The sequence below is a fragment of the Apteryx mantelli genome, chromosome 2 (genome assembly GCF_036417845.1).
Source record: "Apteryx mantelli isolate bAptMan1 chromosome 2, bAptMan1.hap1, whole genome shotgun sequence".
Lineage (NCBI taxonomy): Eukaryota > Metazoa > Chordata > Aves > Apterygiformes > Apterygidae > Apteryx > Apteryx mantelli.
In genome coordinates this window covers 126,723,723-126,751,546 of record NC_089979.1, presented here as the reverse complement: position 1 = coordinate 126,751,546, position 27,824 = coordinate 126,723,723, and the positions used below count along the sequence as shown (strand labels likewise).

Genomic DNA, 27,824 nt, shown 5'->3' with positions numbered 1-27,824 from the left:
TGTTTTTGAAGTTGAGATGTCAAAACATTCAAAATATTTCTCCTATGGCAACTGTAAAATGTAGTAAAGCCTAGTACCCCCAGGCCAAATTCTACAACCTTCATTCAGACAGAACTCTTCCAGACTGCACTAGAAACTGGAGGCTTTGGGCAGTGCCTACAGAAGAAAAATTCTTACTGCAATAAAAATGTAACATATGCACAGAGAAATGACCTACCAAAAAACCAGTATAATACAGCCTATTATTTTAGGCAACTGGATTAGTTTTGGATGAGATTCTGCTTTCATATTCCAGTGACTCAGTAACAGAATCTAAGTTTTTATTTTCATTCATTAGGAAAGGAGTCCTATCTGGCTCTGCCCTGTGGTAATTACACAGCCAGAAGTCTGAAAGATTTTTATGTCATCCATATTTCTTTTTGCATTCGCACTCATGTAGGAAATTTCATCCCTATAAGGGGAAACAGAAAATATAAACTGTTTCTAATAGAAAGCCCTGGGCATCTCCAGCTGCACCAACACTTTTCTTCTTCAATGAGCTTTTTTTTTTTGTCTGGCAATTGTTTTCTTTGCACATATTTGTTCTGCCCACTCCTCTCTAAAGAAATGCTGAAAATGTAGGCACTTCCGATTAGGCTTTGTCTCCACTGAGCTCAGCTGCCATGCAAGGGGAAGGCCAGGAGGATGGGTCTGGCGCTACAACCTGTACAGGTTAGGCGAAGGTAAAGCGGGTATACTGCATTTTAGACCCCATCATTTGCCATCACGCAGCATAAGCTACTAAACACGCCCACAAAAACCATAGCAAATTTAAGCCCTGTAATAAAAGGTCAAAAAACAAAACTGTGACATGAGACCGAACAGAGCACGTGAGCGAGCTGGAGAGACTGAGAGTTATATGTCAATGCCACAACTTCTTGCAAAAACAGGTATTTGTTTAATTAAATTATCATGCCAAGAATGACTACAGAAGAATGCAAAAACTTTCCAGTGGACCTTGCCTATCCTAGCCTCAGGATACAAATTACCTCCCAGTTCTGAGGTGGCGGTGATGCTGATCCCGAGCCTGACACACCAATCAAGGACAAGGTAACTTAATTTCACCAGAAGCTGTGGTGCCCTCTGCCCTCGTCTTGCCATCTGTGCCCAAACTCTGCTTCAAAGAATGGCAAAGAAGCCACAAGAAGAATACTCAGACGATCCACCTTTGCATGGAAATTAAACACATACGCAAACAATATGTTGTACTACTAAAGCATGTATTTAAACAATATTCTGTTTTTCCTCCATACGTTCATTAAATGTTACTCTCCACCTTACATTCAGAACCCCAAAAGTAAAATTGCAGCCTTGTTGGTGGATACAGCTTTTAACCTTTGCTGGCCAACACCAGACAATGGGATGGGAGCTCTCTAGGGTAGGAGAAAGGATATTTGAACTGCCCAGAGAGTAAAAATAAACTGTCCCTTGAGCATAACACCAGGAACTGAGGCTTGTTTGTTATGACTTTCCCTATGTAACACATGCTGCATTTTACAAATAGGCTTTTAAAAGGATCTATTTATACATATTTCAACAGCTAAATGCCATTGACAAACAATATCAGCAGAACAATTCTTTTTCTTATGTGATTTGATGAATATTGAAAACTATTGCAGAAATCTGAAATTCTCTGGTTTTCTATATCATCTCCACATAACAACCAAATCTTTGTGGACATCCTGTTCTTGGACTAGCCTATATATCTTTTTGAAACAGCTAATTCATGTATAGCTTTCCAGTACTTTACAACTGAAAGGGATGAGATGGTAAATAGGACTTAAAATAGTTAAGCGTCCTTTTAACTCTGGATCTTCAGCCTACCTACAGACCTGGTCAATTATTATCTGGAGAGTGCTTAGCAATCAATAAAAAGTGAATCTGACTGTCTCACTTTGAACCTCAGGGAATGTGTCCATGTTACAAAATAACTTATGCTAACCTAGTCAGCAGAAACTGTCACTGTTCTGGCAGTTCTAACAGGAAAAGTTGAAGTTGAAATGTGCATTTAGAATAAAATACAGCACTGTTGCTGAAGGAAACCCAGGGAGGATAGGAGTTTCAGGGGAAAAATGTAGGGGAAGATTACTGCATGCCTCCTATCTATGTACTCTGCATAGAGGGAAGACTTCAGTTCCCAGCACCAGTGAAATCAGAACTTTTTAAAAGCACCATTTTGCAGTAAATTTTGAATAATAAACCCTCCAAAAAAGCAAGAAATATTGTAGAGATGCTCTTAGGAAATATGGTTACCTGACATACTGCTGGGAGTTATGGATAAGTAATCATTCTTGTTCTTCTTCTGTCACCAATGTCACCTGCCAAGAAAAGGAAAAAAAACACCCCATGTAACACATCCATAAATGCAAGTATGTATAATAATTATGTTAATAATGTTAACTTTTAAACAGGAGGGAATGTTTTGGATCCTGAACACCACAGTCCATGTTGATGTCACAACACATTATATTAAATTCAATGCACCTTGTTGCATTGCATAGGGCAATGAATGCAAGTTAGGTCCAAAATCCTATTGGACTGGAAGATCTGTGGATACCAGGGCTTTGGAGGCAAGGTCAAAAAGAATGAGCTTGTACAGCTGACAGCTGCTGATGTGGAAAAACTGCTTCTGCTCACTTCATGGAACACTTTCCCCTAATTTTCTGTAAAAGTTCCTTTAGGTCTAATATGTAACTTCAGGAACAAATTCTTTTTTATCTCACTGTTTCTAATGATACATGTGCATTATTCTCAGATTCATTAAGAAAAGAGGATTCAGAGGAATTAGAAATCCTCTGCCTACAGTTATACTGATTCTTCTTCAATCATTTGAAGCACAGAAGTCTATTAACATCTACAAAGTTCTGAAATGCAAGTCAGTCATTTTACTCATTTGTGTAGCAAACTGATTTATATGTACTTATAACTCAGCTTCTGAACAATGGCATCTTCCATTTTATTAAAGAAATAACAGTAGCTGTAAGGAACTGAATTTGGTATCCTGAAGTCATGGTTTTAATATTTGGATTGCCTCCCTCTTTCAGATGTACATTCATACATACTGACATACTGATTGTACTTCTTTCTGATTAGCAGCAAAGACTGAAGCCCTGCAAGGTAATTTTGTGTTGGGGAGAAAAATCACTGATACCAGTCACAGCATCTTTGTTCTGCAATATCTGTATTTATATTAGCCACACCACTTTTCAACCAAGGGTACCACAAGCAGCACGCCCTCTTTCAGGAATCTTATTCCCCCCAGAACGCTTCCCAGCTTGATCATCCTGCTTCTCTCTCTGGTTTAAACATAGACAACCCAATTCAAACAGAGACAATCCTACAGGTATTATTCCAAAATAGAGAAAAGATCTCATTAGAATTTTTAAAATAAGAAACTCTGGGCTTAAAATTGACCCCCTAACGGCAGTGTAAAACTGGCATGAGATCAGAATCAAGCTCTTCTGATTATCAGGAAAAATCTATCTTTTAATGTTAACATGTAAATGACTTTTTATAGGGGAAATAAAGTCTCTCTTACATTGTCCTAATCAACATTTTATGTTCATGAACCATATTTTGATCTTTTTTTGGGTTCCTTCTGTACACCCAGCAACCCAGCCAAGTTCATATTTCCACTTAATTGCTGTTTCTTTAGGAGCATTTCTTGTCCTTGAAATATCTTCCATCAACAGCAGGCTAAAAGGACATCATGAGCATCTGCTCTATTTAGGCACAGACTATGAAACCAGAATTAGAAAGCAGGTGAGTTAGAGCAAACACATGCACCATATAATTAATGTATCTGGGGCGCACTCTTGCAATTTCACCTAAGCTCATCAACCAACTCCGTCACCGCGTTAGCAAAGCAGAGAAAAATCCTGCTGAGGGGAAAAAACCTAGGTTTCCCTCGCGTAGGCACACATACGCCCGCCACCTCACGCTTTATCGCTGCTCTCCACAAGGCGAAGGGACGGACACATTGCAAGGTTTCGGCAGAAACGCGGCGTCAAATCGCGCGGGTCCATCCGCCGCCCAGAGCAGCGCCGCGCAGAGCAGAGCAGCGCCGCGCAGAGCAGAGCAGAGCAGCGCCGCGCAGGGCAGAGCAGCGCCGCGCAGAGCAGAGCACAGCACAGCAGAGCAGAGCACAGCACAGCAGAGCAGAGCCGCGCCGCGCAGAGCAGAGCAGAGCCGCGCCCCCTGGCGGCCGCGGGCGGCGCCGCCGGAGCGCGGGGGCGGCCGGGGGCGAAGCGGCTCCCCCTCTTCCTTGAGCCTTCCGCTCTGGTTTAACCCCGAGGAGGAAAATCACAGCGCTGCGCATCGTCCCTGGCTGACCAGCGAGCTGAACAGCAGCGGGTTTTTTTTTCCCCATGCAAATTTAGACCTTCTGCCTTAACGGCTCTATTATCTTCACTGTAATTTATGCTGTATCTTTTTCAACATTTTATGCCTCATTACATTAACTTGGCTTATCCGGTAAATCTTTAAACTAAATTAATTGCTATTGCAAGATTCAAAATTGCTTCGTGATTGATTCAAAAAAAAAAAAAAAAAAAAAAAAAGCCCGCATCTCCAAAACTCCAAAACCCTTAATGCTTACTGTAATTGTAAAGCAAATGCAAAGTAAAATCAACTGAAAATTTTATAGCAGGAACTGGTAAAATATCCTCCAGCTTACATGTTTGACTGTGCGTTTTCTCTTTGGCTTTCCTTCCAAGCAAACTACCCGGGACTCTGGGCTCTTCTCAGAAAAGGGAGCATCTCCTTAAACTCTTAGGAGAAAAGCAGACACTCTGCTTGATGTTTGCTATGCACAAACAGCACAACAGAGCCGCCAACAACTTTTTTCTTTTGCACCTGACATCTTGTGGTACTCCAAACTCCTTTACGGTCTGTCAATCAAAAGATTAAAGAGGATACAAATTTAGATCAGGACACCAATTAAAATCAGAATCTGATCCATCCTACCATGTCACAGGACCCAAAGAACTTCAGCAATGAGCCATTTCCCAGAATTTAATTGTGGTTTGGTGACTCAGTGACACATAAGTACTCCTGAAGTAAACAATTGAGTGTTTTAAATAAAAATTGTTTCTCCTGTAAATAATTACTTACTAATCCTAAAATTATTGTTTATATGCCAACTTATTAAAAGAAGTAGAAAAAAGGAGAAATACAAAGTTCCTCAATGAATTCTGTACAAAGAGAAAAATTCTAGCTATCCTGGGAGTTTTGCCATTTTTCCCAGTGAGACCAGGATTTGGCATGAAGGAAGTTGTCACTTGTGTAAAAAACTAATTATGAAATGTCTGACGGAAAAGATAGTCTTTTGTTTAAAGCATTATACTAAGATATCTGACTTTGGCACAGTCTTCCTCTGTCCCACAGTTTAAAGCGGAGAGTGTACATCCTCTTATTCTCCTCACATCTGTCTACAAATCAGTTTACTGGAGCAGGTATTATTTTTGCTACGTAAATGGAGAGCACCTAGCAAGATGAGATCTCCAATAGTCGGTCAGTCTAGCAACTGCCAATATAAACATGGCAAACGAGCCCATCTGTAATACCTGCTTTGTACCTGACAATGATTGGAATAGTCTTTCCAAATGCATGGGAAATGTTTTAAAATGACTCTTTTCTCCTGCACTTCATATGCCAGAAGTAAAGTTATTTCCTATTTTTCTTTCTAAGGATGTAGCACATTGATGGAAACACTGTGGAAGTACAGAACTATTTACCATTCCAGTATCCAAAACCTTGAATGTCTTCTGAGGACCCAGCATTGTGTGCTACTTTAAGCAAGGAAGAATTCTATGTGGTATCTACATTAATTATAGCAGTTTCCTCCAGAAGGCTGCATAAATATGGAAGATGCAGGATAAAATTGGATTCTTTTTCAGTGCCTGCAACTAAAAAGTATGTGAATGGACACAAATGGGAACGAGGCAGATGAGTCACAGTCTTGGCCTCTACCACATCAGGCCAAGAATTTATGGGAGCCTTCCTGGACTTTACAGAATAACTTTCTTTCTTTCCACAAGTGACACAATTTTTATGTTTAAGCTTTGCTAACAACACAGAAAGCAGTCTTCATTAGATGATCCTTTATGCGCTGAGCACTCTTGTTTGTCCACAAAGAGCTAGCCAAGGGTCTCATGGTTCCGAGTCACAAGTTCAGACCATTTAGGGCCACCCCAGAGGTTGGTATCCCAGCTCTCCACGTGATCTCCCCACCAGAGAGCAGAGGCAGCCGAAGGGGTAGCATGCTGTTTTCAGTCACTAGAGTTCAGCCTTATTTTATTTTTTATTTTTTTTAACAACATAGCCCTCACATTCATACTGGATACCTCAAAAGAAAGCAGCAAAATATTTACTCTATTCTCTCAATGCAGATATCCTGAATTTTGTTTCAGATATACAGTCACATATCAGGAAAAGAATACTCCTATTTGACCAAAAATCAAAAAAGGCACATCTTTGGTATTTTAATCTCCACCGGCCTGAGATGGCCATATTTGGAATTAATTCTCAGGCTTTGGTCTCCAGTCTAGGCATGCTGTTAAGCCATATTGCCAATTATTGCACACACTTTCTTTTTTCATAACGAAAGGTGATTAACCAATTAACATTAATCAATGTGGTGAAGCGTTCACCCACTCTCACCAAGTGCCTCCGCCTACATACAAATGCACTGACTAAAATAATGAATATATAAAAGGGCTACAGTGCTTGGGGGATGAGGACTGAGAGGGTTTTCATCCTTACTCCATTGCTTCAGATTTAAGCAGTGGCAGCTAGTTTTGGCAGGCTAATGCTCGCTGTTTCTAATGCGACTGGAACTGGGCTGCCTTCAAGGGGAAGGGCCTCCTGCTGAGACCACGAGCGGGCAGGAAGAATGCGACGGCACACGGGAGAGGAAGGCTGCCAGCATGTCCAGGACCGAGCAGGACACTGCTGTGGGCCCGAGAAGCGGCAGCAGCCAGGAGCTGGCTGACAAACCCCATGAGCAGCGAGAGAAGCTCTGCAAAGACACCCAGGGAAAACAGAGCATAAGGGGACAAAAGTTGGATAGCACAGAGTACTGGGGAGATTAAAAAGGGTAAGAAAACTGGAAAGGGGCAGAAATGAGGTGAAGATCTGCAGGGGTTTGCTGGGAAAGATGCTACGTAGAAGGACAGAGTGGAGTACATTTATGGTTTGGAGACTGTGAAGACAACGGGACGCAGTGAGGGAAGCAGAGATGTGAAGAGAGTAAATAGAATGATAAATAGTGACAACTGGAGTGGGAGAAAACAGTTTAGGAGAAGTGAGTGGAACCCCTTTCTGACTGGGAGATTCATGTTTTTCTGAACACATCTTAGACTGAATTTTGAATCTGAAAATGCCACTAGAGGCTTACACCTGAAGTCAAATTATAGGCAGGTGGGTCTCCTCCAGAGGTTCAAAAAGTGGAGAGAAAAACAAATCAATTGAAACAATTTAATATCTTAAACTCTGTTATGCTAATTTCTTCATTTTTGGAAGTAAGTTCACGAATGGGTGGCATTACTACTGTATCTGTGGACATTGGATGGATCCCACAGACACAAGATTGTGTCTTACAGGAAAAACAAATAGAAAGCCAGCCAGTGAGAGGAGAACAAAATCTTCACTAAATCTCAAATATCCCAGTAATAACACCAGCAATGCTCAGAGGTGGTGCCCCAGTCAACAGTTTTTGGCTGTAACACCTTGACCTTTACGAGGACGTGACGCAGGACACCACAACCTTCAGACCGGACACACTCTTGCATAGCAGGGTGACCTCGTAAGAGCAATTCCAGTTCAGGGGATCCTGCTCGAGCCCGACTGTTTCCCCACTGAGCCCAGCAATCCCCCTTCTAAAGTCAGCTGTACCACGTCCCTTTGGAAAAGCAGCTCTTGCAGTTTCGCAATTGGGCACTTGGGAAGCGCAGGGGAATGTTCCAGCGTGTTTCGACTGCCTGCTCCAGGACATGATCCCCTCATGCTTTGTTTTGGCATGGGCCATGGCACTTTTATTTTTCTTGGGGGTCATCTTGGCTTTGTGGTGGCGAATTATTTGATGTGTCATCTGAACATTTTGTTCTGTAAACTCCCTCCACAAATGTTACTCTCGCTTTAACTTCCATTTTTAGTGAGAAAATCTGAACTGGCAACTCCACATCACAAAAAATGACAAGCCGGGCTATGGGCTGTATTGATTTGTAACTGAACTTTTAAATTTGTTTTCAATATTCAACAGCAAAGCAAAAGTAACATTTTGGAGCTGAGTTATACAGAGGGTTTTGTGCCAATACATATTCAGTGGAAAATGTGTTAGACCATAGCTTATGGTACATGATACCTATATAATGAGCAAGCAGTATTCTCTCCCTTATAAAACATATTGAACAACCATGCCTCATATGAGAAATAAAAACCTATCCAGTTTCTAAATACATTTAATGAAAAGGCTGCATCACAACTAGCTTGTAGGCACAAGCTCAGAAGTGAACTTTGATTCATACTTTGTATCGCTGGGCTTGCTCAACTCATGAGGATGTAAGATGGTGCAATAAAGTATAAGATCAAAAATACAGTGCATTATCTATTTAAACATTTTATGCGTCCTCTCCTGAAGCACCTTATCATAAAGGCAAAGAATTAATTAATTTTATAATATGCATATTCAGCAGTTCTGTCTAATCCTATTCCTTCCTCTTCACACAGAGTAATGACCCTGAACATGTACTGTTTAGGACACGGTACTGATTTTACCTTTCAGGCTCAGAATTTCCTATTTTAACTCACTTCTAAAATACCCTAAGAATTGCTGAGCACAAATAAGTCAAGATTATGGATGCTCTGCATCAGTCAGGATCAGACCATAATGCGATAGGTGTTCAGCTCTGTGAAGGTTTCAGCAGCTATTTCACAGTTCAAAAGCCAGAAAAGTATTATATGCAAACAATAAGCCCAACAAGTTATAACTGTAACCTTGTTGCTTTACAAATTTTTGAAAGCACTTAGGTTTTAATAAGCAGAACTGCAGGGTGAACAGTTTAGATTAATTTAGATGGACAAAATAATTCCTTCTATAGCACCACACTGGTGAGACTTCAGTTTGGACATATGGTTTGCAGAACTGGCTGGATGGTAAAGCTGCCCTGCTGAACACATCTACAAAAAATGTAGGTGTTCCACAGCATCACAAAAAGTAGGGTTGTAATTCAGCAAGATAGAAGCTGTTTTCATGATTTCATCAGAACCTAATGTTTTATTGTTTTGGGATAAATGTATTCTTTTATAAATTACTGGAAAATATTACAAGTAATTTTGTCTTAGCCAAAAAGAAAAGGCTGCAAAACAGTTTTAGTGTTTTTGTCACTCTCCCAGTGGTCTTAACACACTAAAAACAGTTCTCATATGAAGCATCTAGCATAGCAGAGGAGGACTTTAACATTATCTTTAAACCACCTGGATACCAAGCAGAAAACCGAGTAAGTAATGCTTCTCTTGCCCAGTATTTACAGAAATGAATAATGGTATCTTGTTTACAGAGTATCTCAGATCACTTATCATTGATTATCACTGTGTGGAGCTCTTGACCTTAGATGTATAGGCCCTAAAAAAATCTGTTTATATGCAGTTTAAAACTATCAGACAAGTGGACTGCAGCCTTCTCTCTGCTTTGCTTCCACCCTTGCTGAAACACCAGCTATCTCCGCTTCCTAGCACTTTACTTCAGCCTACTATATGTGTACACAGGAGGGCATAAGAGGAGCACAAAACTGGAAGCAGCACCACTTAGCCACTATTTTGATAATCCGTGTTTTGCTTTTGCAGACCAGCTCTATTAAAATTTGTCCTCTCACAGGAGCTAATGTCCCATGAGGTTACTCCAGCGATCAAGGAGTTTTTCAAGCTACATTAATGTCTTCCTATGGCATAAAAGAATTACACAAAGCGCAGACACTCTCCACCTGCTTTTGCTGTTGTTGCATAGTGGGGTGATGATAACTTCACACATCAGTTTATATCATGTTAAAGCAAAATGGCATATTTGGAGCATTAATCTCAAATATTCTCCTTCAGGGACTCTCTTAACATAAAGCCATATAATGAAAACTAGCCAGATTTACAAGAGAGTAGCTGATCTGTAACTGCACATTAAGAGATGTTTACCGTTAGAGATTTAGGCCTTAATTCAGAAAGACCTTTACATACTTGCATAAATATCCAACTGAACAAGGATCCTGGAGGGCTAATGATGATGGCAAAGCAAAGGGGGTAATATAAAAGAGCTCTTATTTAAGTGACTATTCCTGTGTTTTTTGAAGGGCCTTAGAGACACTTCACGGCTTACATGTTCATTCTCCAGCATATGGGAGTTTCATTCAGACAACTGCTTTGACGTAAAACTTTTCTTGTTTTTCTGTTTTGTTCTGTCAACCCAGGAAACATTAGCTCTCATTGAAATTTCAACAAGGGACAGTTTATCTTCCATTCTAATTTCTTTTATTACTCATTGCAAAGTCTGTATTAGATGAAGGTTGTCTTGAATTACCCAGTAAATCCGGGTAAAACTGAATAACATAAGATAATCCCAAAGATACCATATTTCAAAGACTTTTATTGAAAGTGGTGATTTTCTACCCTCATCATGAAATGGATTAAGAAAAATAATGTTTTCTAAATGTCAGGAGGGAGGCACATGGCTGAATCTTGTTAACAAGAATTATTTTTGTCAATGTATCTTATATATGTTGTGCCTAAAAAATAAGTGAAGCAGAAATGAATGTGTTCCAAACTACAAATGTCACTCTATTGAATGGGGATAAGTATTACCTAAAGATTGGTACTGGCATTTGTTTTGAGCTATTTTCAGGGGCTTGGATATGAACAGCAGGATTAATGCAGCTTTAGGCGTTATGCTTTTCTTAACCAGAGCTTTAGAGAGTCAGCACTTTGTTTTCAAAAAGACATTCTAAATACAGAAAAATCATTGTCTATATTTCAGGCTTTGAGCTCCAGTATGCAAATATACAGAACTTTGCAAATAACATCCAAAAAGAAAAGAGAAATGGTGTTATAACTACGGATGTAGCCTCATAGGCTTTGCATATTGACTGACTTGATAATTTTCCATACCTGAACCTACTTGCCCTAAAACTGATAGCAGAATCATAATACTATCAAATTCTGAAATTGTCAGCACAAATTCCAGAACTGAAATGTATGGCTTAAAATCATCTCTAATTCTGGTGGGGGCAAAACTTTGAAGAAGCTTATTGTCAACAAAATTAAGGTAACAGGGCAAGAACAAGAAGTTGCTTGTTTTCGGAAATATGTATCCCTAGTCAGCAAAACCTATGGTAGAGGGACAAAGAATAGCTAAGAATCTGCCCAGATCCTTTTTCAAGTCAAACCAGTGGTCCTGCGTACTTACCCGCCAGCGCAGAAGCAGCTCAAATGAAATGGGCATTAGACAAAAGTTGACAACATGATATGCACCGAAAGAGGACAGTGCATTTCTAGATAGGTAAGTTCAGTCATGATATCAACCAGTAAGGCAGATATCCCTTAAGGCATAATGAGGGCATACCTGCAATATTGTATGAAGTTCTGTGTACCATAGACACAAAAAAAGTATCAATAATAGAAGTGACAGACAAGTAAAGTTAAATGCTTATGGGGCTGGACCGACAGATATATCAGTTGAGAGTTAAGTATGGCTTGGCTAAGGGACAGGAAAGCGAGCACATGATAACCACATTCAAAAGAGAACAAGGGATGATGGAAGAATGTGACTGTTATAGGAAATTCAGTTAAATTATGCTAATGGTTACTGGTGGACATGTAATTAGGTTAGAGGGCAGCTATATTTAAAAAGGAGAATTCCTGCCTGGTTTTAATTGATATTTTGAAATGGAGAAGCTCATATTGCTATTTCTGAGGTTTACCCAAAAGCTTATTTTTCAAAAGAAAAATTCAATGACTCCACTAACAATTAGGCTCAAGTTGGAGAAAACTTTCTGCAAACATTCCCTCTGCAATGTGAAAATACAAAACACATGTTTTATACATACATAAATATATTTATTACTATTATAAATAAATAAGGAGTTTCAAGTAACCTGGCAGTAAGCTGGTGGTCATAAAATATGACTGTATTAAAATGATCTAAATGTCCATTTGCTTATGGTTTTGGGCGGACAGGAGTCATGGAGAGAAAGAATAATACTTGTGAAAATGAAGTAAAAGCCCCTATTTTGCTTATTTTGACAGAAAATTGCTTGCACCCTCTGTAATGGCTCTATATATACGTCCAGCACTGCATAAAGTTAACTGGATCTCAGCTGAGGATTTTCACAGCTCAAAAGTTACCCTGTTCAAAGTCCTGTTCCCATCTAGCCTCAATTTTTGAGAATAAACACATTATGGCATATTCCCAACTAAATAATTTACTCCTTTACTCCGCAATGCAGGCACAGCTTGCTAGGAGGTGTGCTCTAACTCTGTCATTCTCCTATCATTTTTACTGACCTCACTCGGGCCCCAGTGCTCAGGGTGGAAGATAAGAAAGAGCACCTTTTTTCTTTCTTTAAAGAGGCACATATCCTAATGTTAAGCAGAAGGATTATGGATGCAAACATACTTTCAGGTGCAGATTGGAAACAGATCACACAGCCTCAGTGTTAACAATGGCCTTTCAGTATTTCTGATAAAGGAGTGATTCTTTTTTTTTTTTAAACCTCTTTTCTTGTTTGCTGCCTCATTTACATCCAACAGTAGTAGAATCAGGCATAGAAATTAAAAGAAAAAGTTTAATCACTGATGATTTCACTCCCTCTCCCAAGCAAACAACAAAAGTCCACAACCTTTCAACATTTTCCATCCTATTTGCTAATTACTTACTTTGTAATTAACCCATTATGCATTTGTCATTTTATTTTAAATTAAATCACTTTAATTGCTAGTAAGTAGGGTTTATTTAGGTTTTATTATTCCTGGTATGGTTGTATGGGGTCATGAATGGGGAGCTGTTGAAACTGAGTTACAGGTGGCTCTCTGCAAAACTGCTGAAATTGCTTGCGATAAAGAAAAGTTAAACTGCTTTCCTTAGGTGATTTGATTTTAAGGTCTAAGAGTGTAATGGAACAAAGTTTACTGCAAATATGAGAAGCATTTTTTTTATTTCTTGAATATTAGATCACATGAGGCATTATTTTGTTTCTTGAAATGATTTTAATAAAGGAATAATTATGCTAAGAGTTCTAGAAAATGCCTATCACCAAAATGCTCAGTCTGCTATATCGTAAAACACTGTGAAATGCAACACAACTCTATATTAATAGTTGAACTTCAAATAAAGAAAACAGAGAAGGCGTACGCATGGGACACAGGGGGAGGAGGTGAAGTTATAAATGCAGGGCTAAGAGTTACTACATTTTAATATGTTCATATAAAACACCATAAAAGCTGAGGATTTTGTTATCCATAGCACAGCAGGTTCATTCCTGTACAGAGTCAGCCAGCGCGTGCCAGGGCAGCTGCAGGGCTCCCTTTCTGACAGGCTTTGGGGCAGCATGGCCATGGTGCAGGATGAGCCATCCAGGCTTTTCCAGCACGCGGGACGGCAGCAATGATCTCCCAGCTGCCTGCTGCTGCACGGAGGGGATCCCACAGCCCTCCTCCTCCCGCATCCCCGTCTCCCATCATGGGATTCTGCCCCCTCCTTCCAATGCCAATATAATTTGGGGAAGTCAGTCTTCACTTTAGTATTGAATAAAGTCAAGAATCTGGTATTGGTACATTGGATATAAGACTATATTTCCAACAAGAACCCAAGGCCATACCTGGGCTATCCTAAGCACAACTATGGGTCAAATAAACTAACAGATAAGGTCCACATGTATGAAAGTCGACAGATTTAGCAAGCTGAACTTCCCAGGTAGACTTTATTGTGAGAATACATGAATAGTGCTAGAATCCGAGATTGGCCTAGATGTTAAATATTTTCTTCCCTGCTCCTACTAGAAAAGAATAAGTGTATGAAATTATTGGCATTTACAAAGAACACCTGGATAACCCTTAAAACCCACTTAGGAAGCTGCAATTAAAACTTTTCTGCTTGCTATGTCATCTATGTGTCTTTACCATCAGTTATGAGCTATGAAGGCATGGTGCACACTTGGAAGATCCTGGTACGCACTGCTGCATTTTGTTGCTGCCAGATTTCTACTGCTGCATTCATACTGATGACTGATCCAAGTAAACCTGAACCTTTGCAGGCAGCATGCGTAGAGACTTCACCTGACACCCCCATCCTTGTTCCTCTTTGTACCATGTTTCAGCAGAGCACCTGATCTCTGCATCCACTTTGCCAGCACCTGCAGGTGCAGAGGAAGAAGACAAGATATTGCAGAATGATGCAAAGGAGAAAGGGAGGCAAAGTGGTGACTTTTAAATTTTTAATGAGGAGTTTCTGGACGGCCTTCAGAGACAGCACTGCCTGTCAGAGAGAAGCCATCAAAAGCTCAATAAATGGATAAACCTGTTGTGCAGAGCTGAACAATGAAATCAGAAAGTTTACCTTTGATTAGAAAAAGGGGAAGAGGGGGAAAGATGCAGTAATGGAATTGAATTATGACTCAGAAAGATATTCCTAATAGCTGTATTCTGAATATGCTTAAGAGTGGTGGTGTTAACACTAATACAGCCATCTTATGATGATGTGGATGTGAGCAAGAATTCTAGAAGTTTAGACTGATAGAGAAAACCAAATTACTGAAGTATAATGAATGAAGAAGCAGACAGTTTTGGGTGTGACCTATATGAAGCTGCACAGAGACAGGGATCCATGCTGGAGACGACACACAAACAGGCCCAAGCCTTTGGGAGAACAGCCAGGAAAGAACAAGGCAGGGAAAATTCAAGTATAAGCCCCACTCCACACCACTTGCTTCACCTCAGGTTTGCATTTGGCATTTGCAGCCCTTCTGCTTTTCCTGCTTTGCCAGTTACCAGTTTGGTACCCTCAAATTCTTCCAGTTTCACCCTTAGCTGCATTCAACCTCTGATAGATATTATTGGGACCTAAGAATGTATTCATCAAAGCAGTAATTTTAGGATTCCTGAGAGGGCACAGAGCAGGAAGTATGGAAACAGCATCTTCCTCGTGTCCTCATGCTCCCTTTATTAAGTTTATTGAACTCTCAATACCATAATATCCCAGTGCTTCATGACGGCTATACAACTGAAGTCCCAACAGGATATCAATCTGAGTTTCTTTCCTCTGCTGAGTTAGTGGGAGGGACTATGCTTTTTTTTTTTTTTTTAACACAATTCTTTCTTCTCTCCTGCTTTTTCTCTCTCTTTTCATTTTGCCCTATTCTCTTCTCTCCTTCTGTTTATAGTTTCTAGGTTTTTTTGTATGAATGTGAAACAAGAAAATTGAACATTACATTTCATTCTCAAGGAAATCAGACCTGTGAGCATTCTAGCCTGCTCCCATACCAAACTCCAAAGTCACAGCCCTATTACTCAGTCTTTGTCTACTGCTCTTGTGAATCTGCCATTTGAAGAATAAAACCTTGAGGAATGCAGCTGCTAAGAGAGAAAATCACCATTCAGAGAAAACTCTGTCTTAGACACCTGACACAGATGACTTTGACAGTTAGCAGCAAGACATCGAATCTGACCTGTGTACAGAGCCCCAGCAGCAAGATAAGCACTAAAAAGGAGCATGCTCCCAGTGCTGCAGCATATTGGATATATTCAAAGCATTTTAGAGTTTCCATTCTAAAGTTCTATGTAAATACATTGCATTAGTAGGGCATGGAAGATGCAAAAGTGAGGATTATCCAAGTCAAGTTATCAGATGAGTTTTTCCTCTGATTATGTCAGGGAAAAATTGCCCTGAAAATGTAGACAAAAAAAAAAACCACAAAACAAACAAACAAAAAAAATGAAAAAAGGAGGTTTGCAAGCAAAATGACTCCCTACCACAAGACATGATAGAAATTGCTACTTTTTCAGTGGATTTCATTCTTCCATTTAGCGTCATCTCAACTTAACTAATATTCAGTTTGATTTTAGACAGACCCTCAAAGACCACTATTATGTCACTTACATCAGAAAGAGATGCAGAACGGGATGTCTGCTCTGCAATGCTGACACTGCAGCTTCTAGTGATTTATCTCAGCAGCATCACACGGATATATGGAAAAGACCAGCGGAAATAAATGATCCACGAGTGATAGCCCATGTATTTCCCATCATTCTTATCTGGAAACGTGCTAAAAAAAAGCATCAGAGACATCCTTTTTCTGTCACTCTCCACAACATCTTGGAGATCAAGCAGTAAAATATCAAAAGTGTTAAAAGCTGTAAACCAATCTAAATTATGGATGTAGACATCTTCCCATCCAGTGATATGGAGGGGCTAAGCTATCAGAGCAATTTTAGAATTAATCAGTTTTGTAAGTATTAATATATGGATCTAATCTATATTCAGTGTTATCCAAATTACCTTCTGCTGAAGGAACAAGTTCTGGCTAATGAAGAGAAACAAATGAAGCTCATAGAAAAATAATTAAAGCTGGGAGTTGGAATGGGAATTGGAGTCAGCACCGCCTCATGTTCTGTGTTAAAAACGTATTTATTCTTACAGTACCCCTGCTTCTTCATCCATAGAGTGGAGATAATAATACTCACCTAAGTTCTTACAGTATGCTACTAAGATCTACAGATAGGCCATCAGAATTACTATTATTAATATTATATACACTTAGCACGCATTTTTTGCTTCAAAACGGTTTTATAGATCGCATTTCTGGTCTACTCAGTGTTTTGGGGATCCCTTTTCTAGATGTCATCAAAGTTATTCTTAATTTATTTACAACACTCAGGCATATTTTTTGCCATTAACTTTAATTCTATTTTACAGCTTAAAAGCTTTATGAGACTCTGTTTTCTTTATGATGTGGGAACACAGTAGCACAATGATTCAACAAACACCCATTTTACCAACCAGCCAGATTTAACAGGCTATTTCTTGTTGTATCCTACAAACACAACCAGCAGCCAATCTGATATTTAATGATGCAAATCATAAGCAGAAGTACTATTTTGTGCCAAGATACAATATGTGGAGATTGCAAAAGCTTGTAGTGGAATTTCTGTGGAAAAAAAAAACTTTATGGAGGTTTCTGAGCTGTTGCCTTATGGGAATCAAAACCGAACATGTTTACTGTGAAAAGCAGATAAGTACATTCATTAAAGAAACCCTGAAGATATTGACAGAGTGAGAAAGCACTTCACATTGTCCCTTTAATCCATGGAAGGTATTTGTAACCAACCGTGCTGAAGGAATTTTGTGATTTGGAAAACTTACTCCTTGATAGCTTTTATGGGAAAACCTTCTCAGAAGAGGATTCACAGACATAATGTCTTGTTCTGCCATTTACTAGCTAAGAGACTTTGGTCTGAATGATAAACAGTTTGATATAAGATAAGCACAAAATGTAGTAGCTTCTACAGGGTGATTAATTGCTTAATATCTGTGAAGTTGCTGTAGAACCTTATACAAAAAGTTCTTTGAGATACTCTAACCAAATTAAACCTCGTTCTGTTTCACAAATCTTTTTTATATCTTTAAAAAGTTTATTTTTTATACTTCTTTGTAGATCTCTCAGAAGTGAGATGTGCATACTATTAGGATTTTACAAAGAGGCAAAAAAAATACAGCTTTATAGCCCAGGGTACCTATTGCAGTATTGTCCTTACTCACATACAGGCAATAAATTCAAACAAAAAAGACTTAAAAATTCAGAATAAAAGAGCAGGTGAGCCTCCCTGTAATCAATTCTCCTCAAAATATTATGAGTCTCGTGTTTTTAGCTAATTTCAAGAAGCCCTTCCTCCCACACTCATACAAGTGAATCTCAGCATTCACCTTCTCTACATTCAAAACACATCACCTAAATGTGACACCCCCCCAAAAAAACCAAAAAACAAAAAACACCAAACCCAAGACACTAAAACCAATCTCATTTTTGGAGTCCCCAGTAATGACCTGACTCACGATTCCTGAGTGCTTGACGCTGAGAATACTGGATCACTGGAAACGTTTTAGTACTACAGCAATCTCCTGAACAATCTGACATCACTATAATCAATCCATTTGCTGGAATTCACAGCTACACTGGGTTATATTTCTGAGCTATTGTGGTCAATAGTTACAGCCAAAATATGCGTGTCCCTTCCAGTTTTCTTTTTTTTAATCACATATCCTTTTACTATGTTTTATGTGTATTTCTTCATTTCAGTTTTATTCATCTTTATATTATATATTCATCTTTATATTATATTTATACAGAATTATGTGCTACAATTCATGAGAACCTTACACAGCTGTAGAAATAAATATTCTATTTGTTTCTCCAGCACAGATTTAAGATGTCTTTGGTCTTTGTCAGTATTAGAAAATTTGTCTGTATTAGTCATTCTGCCAGCATTAAGATAATAAGAAAAAAGATAAGGGTCTGCTCTAAAGTCCACTGAAGCAGAGGGAGTCTTTCTATTGATGTCAACTATTTTGTACCATGTTCCTCTTGCATGAATTTGGACACAAAGAATAACTTCTTGTGCCAAATTCTGTACTTACCTCTTTATGTGCACTAATTTTTATTGAGTAGACTCAATGAAGTCTACTGGGACTGTCACTCCTGCAACCTTTATACAACTTTTACCTTACTTTATACAGTCTTTCTGGGCAAGTAGCCAGGCCGTCATATATTACAAAGGAAAGCCTTTCTGTCTGCTAGTCTGAGTTTATTCCTTCGCTTCATCCTCTTATTTACTGTACTTCCTTCACCAGGTAGGAAGAGTTCGGTCCTTTGTTGGAGATTCACCCTTTGGAAGAGATAAAACTGGCAATGACAAGGCTTTTTCAAAACCGGGCCCGAAGTATTTGTCCACAGGAGTACATCATTTAGGGGCATACATTTAGGGACAAAACAGACTGCTTGCCAAATACCCTAGGCTCAGCTCCCCTTTGACATCTTGCCAAATCGGTGGGAAAAACTATGGACTTGACATGAGATGTTGCCAGACGTGATGGCTACCAATGGGAGAGGCCAACAAAAGTTACAGAGAACACCGTGAGGAACGGCTGGATTTCACGGACGATTAAAGGGGAGTTATGTGAGAAATGGCCCAATGTCACAGCTGACAGAAGGGGAGTCAGGGGGACCCTCTGCACAATCTTGCAAGGCCAGCAGGATGTAGTAATGTTACATAAGGCCAAAATTACCTGGGTAACAGTATGAGAAATACTAAATTTGGGTATGGATGTAGAAAAACTGGGATCAAGGGTGAAAGAGTAAGTAGGGGAGGGTTGTTTATTTGGGAGGAGACTAGGGCAGATAAAGGGAGGTACAAGGGCAGCAAAGAGGGGAGTCAAGGAATGGCAGAAGGTATCTGTAGGAAAAAGGTGTGGGAGGTGCAAATGATGTAACTGGGGCTGTCCAGGAACACCTATCAGGCAGCACTGCCCTTGATCACCGCAGCCTAAATCAGGACAATAATCCAAATCTGTTGTTCCAATCACACCCTGTGTGTCGGCCTGCTTGCGTAGTTGGGAGGGCCAGGCAGGACGGTGTTTTCCCTGGCCAGCAGAAGAATATCCAAGGCAGATGGATCGAGCATCCCAATCCAGGCCTGATGGCAACAGCATCTTCCCAGCCTCTTCCTACGGCACGCACTGCCAGCAGGAATTCCTCTCCTAGGAACACTGTGTCATCTCCTCTACTCAACATATGTACGCTGGCAGAATCACCAGAAGTCACTTCACTGCCTGCCTTGTCACAATGAAGGAGTTAACTCCTTCAATTTCAGTGAGCAGCAGAATGGGTAGAAAAATGGAACTGCACATCTTTTTCATAAAAATACTGCACAAAGTTATTGCATTCTTACATTGAAAGTCATTTTTACAACAATAGGGATTAGGTGAAAACAAGAAGTCTTTCCATTTCGGGTTTTTTTACTTATTTAAAATAACTATTAGATCTTTTTTTCAGTTAGATTAATCCAGACATGGTTTCTCCTTGTAGGTATTACTATCTTTACATACTGCACACATACTCATCCTTAAAAAGTATATGTAGTGCCTTATCCTCAGAGACAGAAATACAGAAACACAGATCCCTAACTCCAAACGTAGACTACTGATGCCAATCAGTGAAATAACAAAGGCTTAGATCTACGGCAGATAGGTGCGCTGCCTTCAGATGCCAGCTGGGCTTCTCAATTTTTGCTTCAAATATGAAGCGAGAAGAGAAGAAAGAGAGTTTGTCTACAAGAGTCAATATCCTCAAAAATAAAAGGCAACTCCTAGAATTATCAAGTGGAGATAGAGAAGGAAGGAAAAAGAGCCTTGTTCACTGAGGAGAAGACTTAATAAAATCCAGAGACCAGCTTGCAAGAAGTCGTCTGACTGTCTCCACACCAAGACACTTACAGTGACTGTAAGCCCAGAAAAATTCACGAGATCTACTGCTTCTTACTCATTACAGGGTGTTTATGAAAAACTGTTCCATTTTCTCAGGGACTGCGGTTAAATCTCCACTAAATAGCACATCCTGCATTCGTATCGCATTTACATTTGTAACACAGCAAAGCACTGTTAAATGCTACAAATGCAAATAGTTGCACAAGCAGTGTAACACTGGAGAATCCAGACACTCCTAACCAGAATCTGGGATTTTCAATCTTAGCCATTGCCAGCATTTTTGTTGTTTGGTTTAGCAGCCCACTAGAATATTTAACAATACAATACTTTTTTTTTTAACACTCTCTCATGGAGAGGGTTATTTTATATATACTGCATTTTTAATAGGAATAAAATTTTAAGCTGCTGAAGAAAAAGCTCCATTTGCCAGGATTCTAAGGGATTTGTGCATCACTGAAGTAGCCAACAGTTTGGAAGTGAATCAACCTACATTCAGGATCAAAAATCTTATTTACAAGTAAAATAAAGCAAAACACCCTGCACACATCTTTTATGACTGCACTTTGGGGAGAACTTCTGACATGCAGGTAAAATAAATTTTGTTTCTTATTAGAATTTATTGAATCCCCAATAGATTTTTAAATCAATGAAATCAGATGGAAAGAGGCTGCACTGATTTCATTAAATAAAAAAAAAGCTGAATATATGGGAGAACACCTTTCCATAATTCCTAGAAGCGGTAATCATACCTCCCCAGATTTTTTATGTGAAACTTGGATCTCATTTGGAACCCACATATGACATTCTGTACCTGCACACGACCACACTCCAGGAGTGATCACAACTGAAGCTCCTCTTCACAGTGACCATCCAGTTTCCTGCTTTAGACGGGTCTGTAAAGACCAGATTCCCAACTGAAATACTCCAGCTTTGCAGAAGTAAAAATTGGCAAGTTCGATCCTGAATCATAGCCTGATCCTGTTCTCATTTAAGTCAAGAGAACTTCTACCCACTGTATATGTTCTTTCTCTGAAAAGCAGAACTAGTTCAAGACAGCAAGCAAGGTAGGCAGCAGCTGACAGAAGAAAACTGCCTATACCGCCCAGGAGAAGATGGAGTACAGTGCTCATCTGCAGTTCCCTAACCCTTCCTCGTACACCATCTCACAGCTTAAATGCACTGATTGAGATAAGGGGCTTCATTTTAAATTTTACCAGGATATGAGTACACATTATTTAAAAGTTTCAGTTGTTTTGAAATATTCTTCCTTCTGACAAAATTTGTGTGACAAAGCAATTCACCTCCTGAAGAAATCTTTTTTGTATATTCACCAAATGAGCCTCACTTGGTGCTGGGAAATATTTGTTTCTCTCAATATTCCTTCACAGCTGAAGGATATTTGGTTATGTTTTGTTCTGTTATTTAAATCCATGTAAAACAATCCTAGGCCGATTTCAATTCCACATGGCATAGATTTCTCCCGTAAGAGAAGACACTGACATTTTTCTCTCAGTGATTCCAGGGAATATTTAAATATGTTATATAAAATGAAGAACAGCTTTGACAGGAATACTGAGAAACCCCCACCATGGACCCAGCCACCGACCTATCAAAGAGGCACAAAGCCAGAGTTCAAATCAGAGAGAGGATGAAAGACTAGAATACGAATGTCTCAGCGCTCAACCTCCGTTCTGCTGTGCATAGGGCATTTCCTCCTGTTTTTGTAAGAGAGACACTGACCTGAATTGGCTTGTTGCAGAAATGACATTGTAGATATTAATTCTGACATGCAGAAGGACTGATGCTTAGCTCAAACTCACTCCTACCTAGCTTTGGGGTGGGACTCAGCTTCCACTTCTTTCCAAGGCATTTCTCACTCTGGGCAATTTGAGCGGGTCCATTTGCAGATGCCATAGGGACCCCTATCAACCATCCCAGAACCAGTTGTCAGACTCTCTAGAATATGTTTACAAGGCAAAACCTTCTTGTATTTACCAGCAAAGAACTCCTCTTATGTATTCAGTGTTTTGAGCTCCAAATAAAGTCACTGGTCCCTCCAAATGGTGTGCAAGAGCTCAGCTCTTTGAAAGAATGCAGGTAAAGCCTATATTCAGTTTGGTAATCTTTCTTCATCCCTCCTTCACATAGTCTCCAAAAGCTTCATCTTAAGAGTCAGGAAACAGAAAGAAATCAGTGGGTGTTTTTAAGCACTTCAGTTGCTGAAGTATGACTTGAATGGTTATAATGTGTGATTCACCTCAAATGAGTCTATCTGTGTCCTCACCATTTAGAGATTTCCCAAAAGATTACACATCCTTAGAGTTGTTTGTATCTCCAAATCAGAAACTTTAAATGAAAATCCGGTATTAGCAAATTCTTAGTCAGAAACCATAGCAAGTGTCAGTAGCTTTCAAAACAAATGGCATATAGAAAATAATTTCACCAATAAGGAAGAAAACTTAAGAGGAATTCATTGATCAGAAGACATCAGAATTACTATTATTTAATTCAGCATTTTTATACGATAATCATTTTTGTCAAAAACCAAACATATTTTACATTCAACCAGGATGAAAGTTAAAGATGCCACAAAAGCACTGTCAAGGACTCTAAGTTAGAAATAATATCGTTGGATGTTTCCAAGAGAGTTGGGAACATTTTTGGAGAAAAGTATATTCTGCTCCTTTTTCTCAAATGGGAATACTTTCCCAAAATAAGGTCAATGATGAACTCCCCCCCCCTTTAGGGCTTCAGTGTTTTAGCAATGCTCAATCCCTAATCACTTGGATTAATTCTGATCTGCAAATATAAACCTTTGGGTTTTGCATATTTCTACAGCTGGTTGCAAAAGAGTTTAATTTCAATACAATGCTACATTACTGAGTATGTGCTAACACTCTTATTCCTTTTCTATATTGCTATTACAAGTCAGCCTGCTGTTAAAAAAGTCTGGGTCTGTTAATCTTGCCAATACTCTGCACTATATCATTCGCTGTTCAGCAAGAACCATGGGCAACCACACTGCCGCAAGCTGATAAGCTATAAATGTTACAGAAGTCTTTCCCATCTACATCTCATGGTAGTTAAGACACAAAGTCTGCCACTATTACAATTCTCTTTTGAAGAAGAAAAGCAGCAAGTGCTAATTAAATGAGGTGCCATGGTAGATTGTACAGCAAAAGTCATTCAGAATGAACATTCAAGTGTGAAGGACAGAAAGCTTTCCTTCTCCTTCCAAAAAAGTACAGCGGAAGGTTAAACACTGAATATTCTCTCTGAAATAGTAAAATTTGCATGCATTTTCACAAATTTGTACATACAAATGAAACAACCTTTAAGCTTTGTATTAAAGACAATTACAGCTTCAGTGGGCTCTCAGTATTTCAATGAGTCTGAAGTTCATTTTCTCAATGTAAGCATTAGCTCCAATCTGGCAGTGGATTTACTCAGTTTGTCCACATGGACACACTAGCAGGATGGATACGACTATAATTTCTGTGATTTGTGAGCAGGGTTTGTGATAAATGGTTTTGAGGCAGGCTGAAGTAGTGAAGGACAGGAAAGTTTGAAAGGGTTTTCATCTTTTAGGGTTTTATATAAATTCTGGTATGCTGTAGGATACCTACTGGGATGAGTATAGCATGTCTTGCATGACACAAAGTGTAGGCTTCACTGAGCGTGACTAAAGGAGAATTGCTAGTTGGTGTACGTCTCCTGTAAATCCAGGCCCAGTTATGCTTGTTTCATACGATCACACCTGCTCTAAGCGTGTCCCACCTCTGCCTTCAGTGAGAACGTTTTTCCCAATATCAAGTTCTCTTGTTGCAAATGAAACTCTTGGTGTCTTGTTTCATCCAAAGAATGTTGAATTTCCCTCCCTTTCAGAGCTACCTCCTGTACACTTCTTGAAAACTATTATCATGTTTTTTCCAGTCTCCTTTTTGCAAAACTAAGCAGCTACACTTCACTAAACCTTTACTCAAAGCTCAAGGTTCCTAAGCCTTTAATTTTTCTTCTTATTTTCATCTAGACTCTCTCCTATTGCTCAGTATCTCTCTTAAAATACCATGCCCAAACCCGGACCGAGTACTCCGCCTGGAACCTCAGCAGAACTATGTAGTGATGTGCATGTTTTTCAGTCATTGCCAAGGGCCATCTACACATTAACCATTCTGGATACTTTCCTTTGGAATATGGCTTTCAGGTTTAAATTAAACAATGCTGAGATCACACTGATGGAGGAATCAAAGTGCCTATTTGTATTGTTCATCTGGAACAGCTACTCTATCTCAAGTTTATATCTGACATTATTCCAAATGAATTTTTAGTGGTGTCCCTTTAGTCAATATATACAAACAAAAACACTTAGGCACCCCCTTATTTTAAACCTGATGCCTAGATCTACATTGAATAAGATGATTCAACTTTCAAAGGCTCTGCGCTTTTTTGACAGCTACTGAAGTCAGAGGGAGGATGCAAGCAGTCAGTGTTTCTGAAAGTAAGACTTAGCTTTGAAATGATAATTTTTCAGCTATCTAGAAGGTAAATGCCACCTTTTTATTATTGTAATGAATTAGATACCATTATTGCTCACATAAGAATATATTCAAAATGAAGTCTGAAATGTATTTTATGGGAATAATGAGCATATCATAGCACCAGTTTTCATTCACAGCACAGAAAAGGTCAGTATGCAGATGTAACATGCTAAAAATGGATCTGCTCTGAGTAATGCCCAATTAAGTAACGAAACTAGCTCCTAAAGACAAAGTTTATCTTTCTGTTTTACCTATGATATTAGTTCTACAGACTAAGACTTCATTCAAAACGTCAGAGAGAAAAATGAGAAATAAAGTAAAATAGAAATAACATTATCTTTCATTATGCACAAGCTATTTTTATAGTGGCAATCTTAGCATTTATACTTTTTCCAAGAAAAAACACACTGATTATCAGTCAAAAGATTATTCTATCTTTCATGAACTCCAATCTTCTTCTATTTAAATTGGAGCATATAAGTAATTTGTAAAATTACTTTCTATAACTATTAAATGAACATTAAAATAACATTATCGTAACTTATCTTTTTTGTATCAGTGAAGCAATAATAATCTTTCAGGTTATGTGAATGCAACTTCAGAATTATGAAGTACAGTTTGGTCAGCATAATCCCTAGCTTTTGTGATACAGAGAATTTTGCAAAAATTTTTGTCAGAAATTGGGCTTTTTTAACAACATACAACTATAAATGAAATGATTCGGAGACCGATCACCTCATAAAGGCATGATTAGAATATTTTTCTTCTATAAAACATCTGAAATCTTCAGATGGATGGAGAGGGAAAAGTGAAAATTAAGTGGAGTATGCATTTCATTGCTTGCACTTAATGTGCAAGTTTGTAACTAAGAGAACAACTGAGATGTATGTAAATATGTGAGCAATTATTGTACCTGCAAAGTATCTATGGCGACTTAGTTAATTTTACATGTTTATGGACATGATACTGGCACTTAATGGCTACAATCACAGGTTTTCCTGGGTAAAATTGCTCAGTTACAGGAATAAATACAGGATCTGATAAGTATAACAGTTGTGCGCACATACATCTGAATCCACCCATTCAGAAAGTCCTTTGAGACCAGCACGTCCTGGAATAAAAACACAATGGAAGACACGCATGCTACAGCAAAGTACGCTAACTTTCCCCAGATGAACTGTCCTCATTTACTAAGGAGGACTTCTGTTCTACATAAAGCTATTCACATTCGTAATTCTTTCCAGCATGAGGTTTCAGACATTGTTTATATTTTTCAGATATATTTTTCTTTCTTAATTACCAATAAGATTAGCTGCTAGAACCTTCCATCAAAGTGTTAAAATATTGATAGACATTAATATCGCAACAATAAAAGCACAAAAAGAAATTCAGAGTCTATTTCATCTGATCTTCACTATCACAGGGGTTCTAGATCATGCCAGAGCAAGATGCATCTAGTTAAGGAGGGCAAAATTTTTTGTTTTCCTAAGCACCTTTACCAGAGGCTGCTTTACTGAAAGCTGTTCCATATGCTCCAACATTACAGACATAAAGATCCCGCAGGTCAGAACAGACAAAAATCCCATCACTTGAATACAGTCAGTGATAGAGTGAGACATAGAAAATGTGATATCTTCTGGCTTTTTTCTCTATTCCCTTCCTATAAATTCCCAGTGTTTGTTTTTGACCTCTCACGGGCATGCAGCTGTTATCTTTATAAAACCATCTATTCAACACTAGCATCTTTTTTCCTGAGTGCTTGCTAGTCCATCATCACTGTAATTCTCCTCCATGTAAAAACCTTAACATTTATTGTCACTGAATTTCTTCTGCCATTTTATTACTCAGTCACACTCAGTATTGTGAGATCCTTCTGCAACTCTTCCTAGTTGACTTTTTACCACTCCCAATAATTTAGTATTGTCAGCAGGCTTTATCACCTCAATTTTAACCCCCTTTTCCATACGCTGAGCAAGCCAGACTCTTGGACAGATGCCTCTGGGACTCCATTGGTGACTTCCCTTCATTGTAAAACTTGACCATTTATTTCCCATTGTTTTCCAACTTTTAACCACTTACTAATTCACGAGAGGAGCTTCCCTTTCATACCATAGCAACTTCAATTCTTCATGAGCCTCCAGGAAAGAATCCTACTGAAAACTTTGGAAAACCAAGTAGGTTATAGTAACTGGATCACATTTTTTCACAAAATCATTGCCTCCTTCAGAAAATCGAAGTTGACTTGTGAGGTTTGACTTCTCGCTGTTCAGCCATGCTGTTCAGCCTGCATGATCCAAAACACAGTCCTAACTTCTGATCTGTTTGCTGTTCCCAGTCCTTCCACCCTGCAGTGCTAAACTGTAACTGTGATTTGAAAACATTCATCATTCTGATCAGCTCTTTACACACATGAAACAGTGGATTTTCTGGCTGTCAGAGAATGAACAGTTATGAATTATGGCAAAAATTTTTACAGGACCATTATTACCTGTGCACATTTTTTCTTTACTTCCTTCTCCAATGCAATAAAAATGAATGCGGGGGGAAAAGGGGAGAAAGCTCTTGAAATGATGAAGGTAGCTTTCTTAGACTTCACTACAAAGGAAGCAAACAATCCTAATATCAACCAAGGAGCCTGAAACAAAGGCTTCCAAGCACATAAGGGATTTCAAAGCTCTGGGGGACAGAGGAGAAGGATATTTTCGATGCAGTTTCCCAAGGAAATAAGGTCTCTC

General features: G+C 39.0%; 1 protein-coding gene across 3 annotated transcripts in view; it reads right to left on the bottom strand.

The window, feature by feature from the left end:
• Positions 1-27,824, bottom strand: part of THRB (thyroid hormone receptor beta) — a 163,622-nt gene that overhangs the window by 50,553 nt on the left and 85,245 nt on the right. For all 3 annotated transcript variants that reach the window (XM_067292469.1, XM_067292470.1, XM_067292471.1), the window contains exon 3: positions 2,293-2,357. In XM_067292469.1, the coding sequence (XP_067148570.1) occupies positions 2,293-2,299 (7 nt within the window). In that variant the 5' untranslated portion in view covers positions 2,300-2,357. The remainder of the gene's footprint in view (positions 1-2,292; positions 2,358-27,824) is intronic.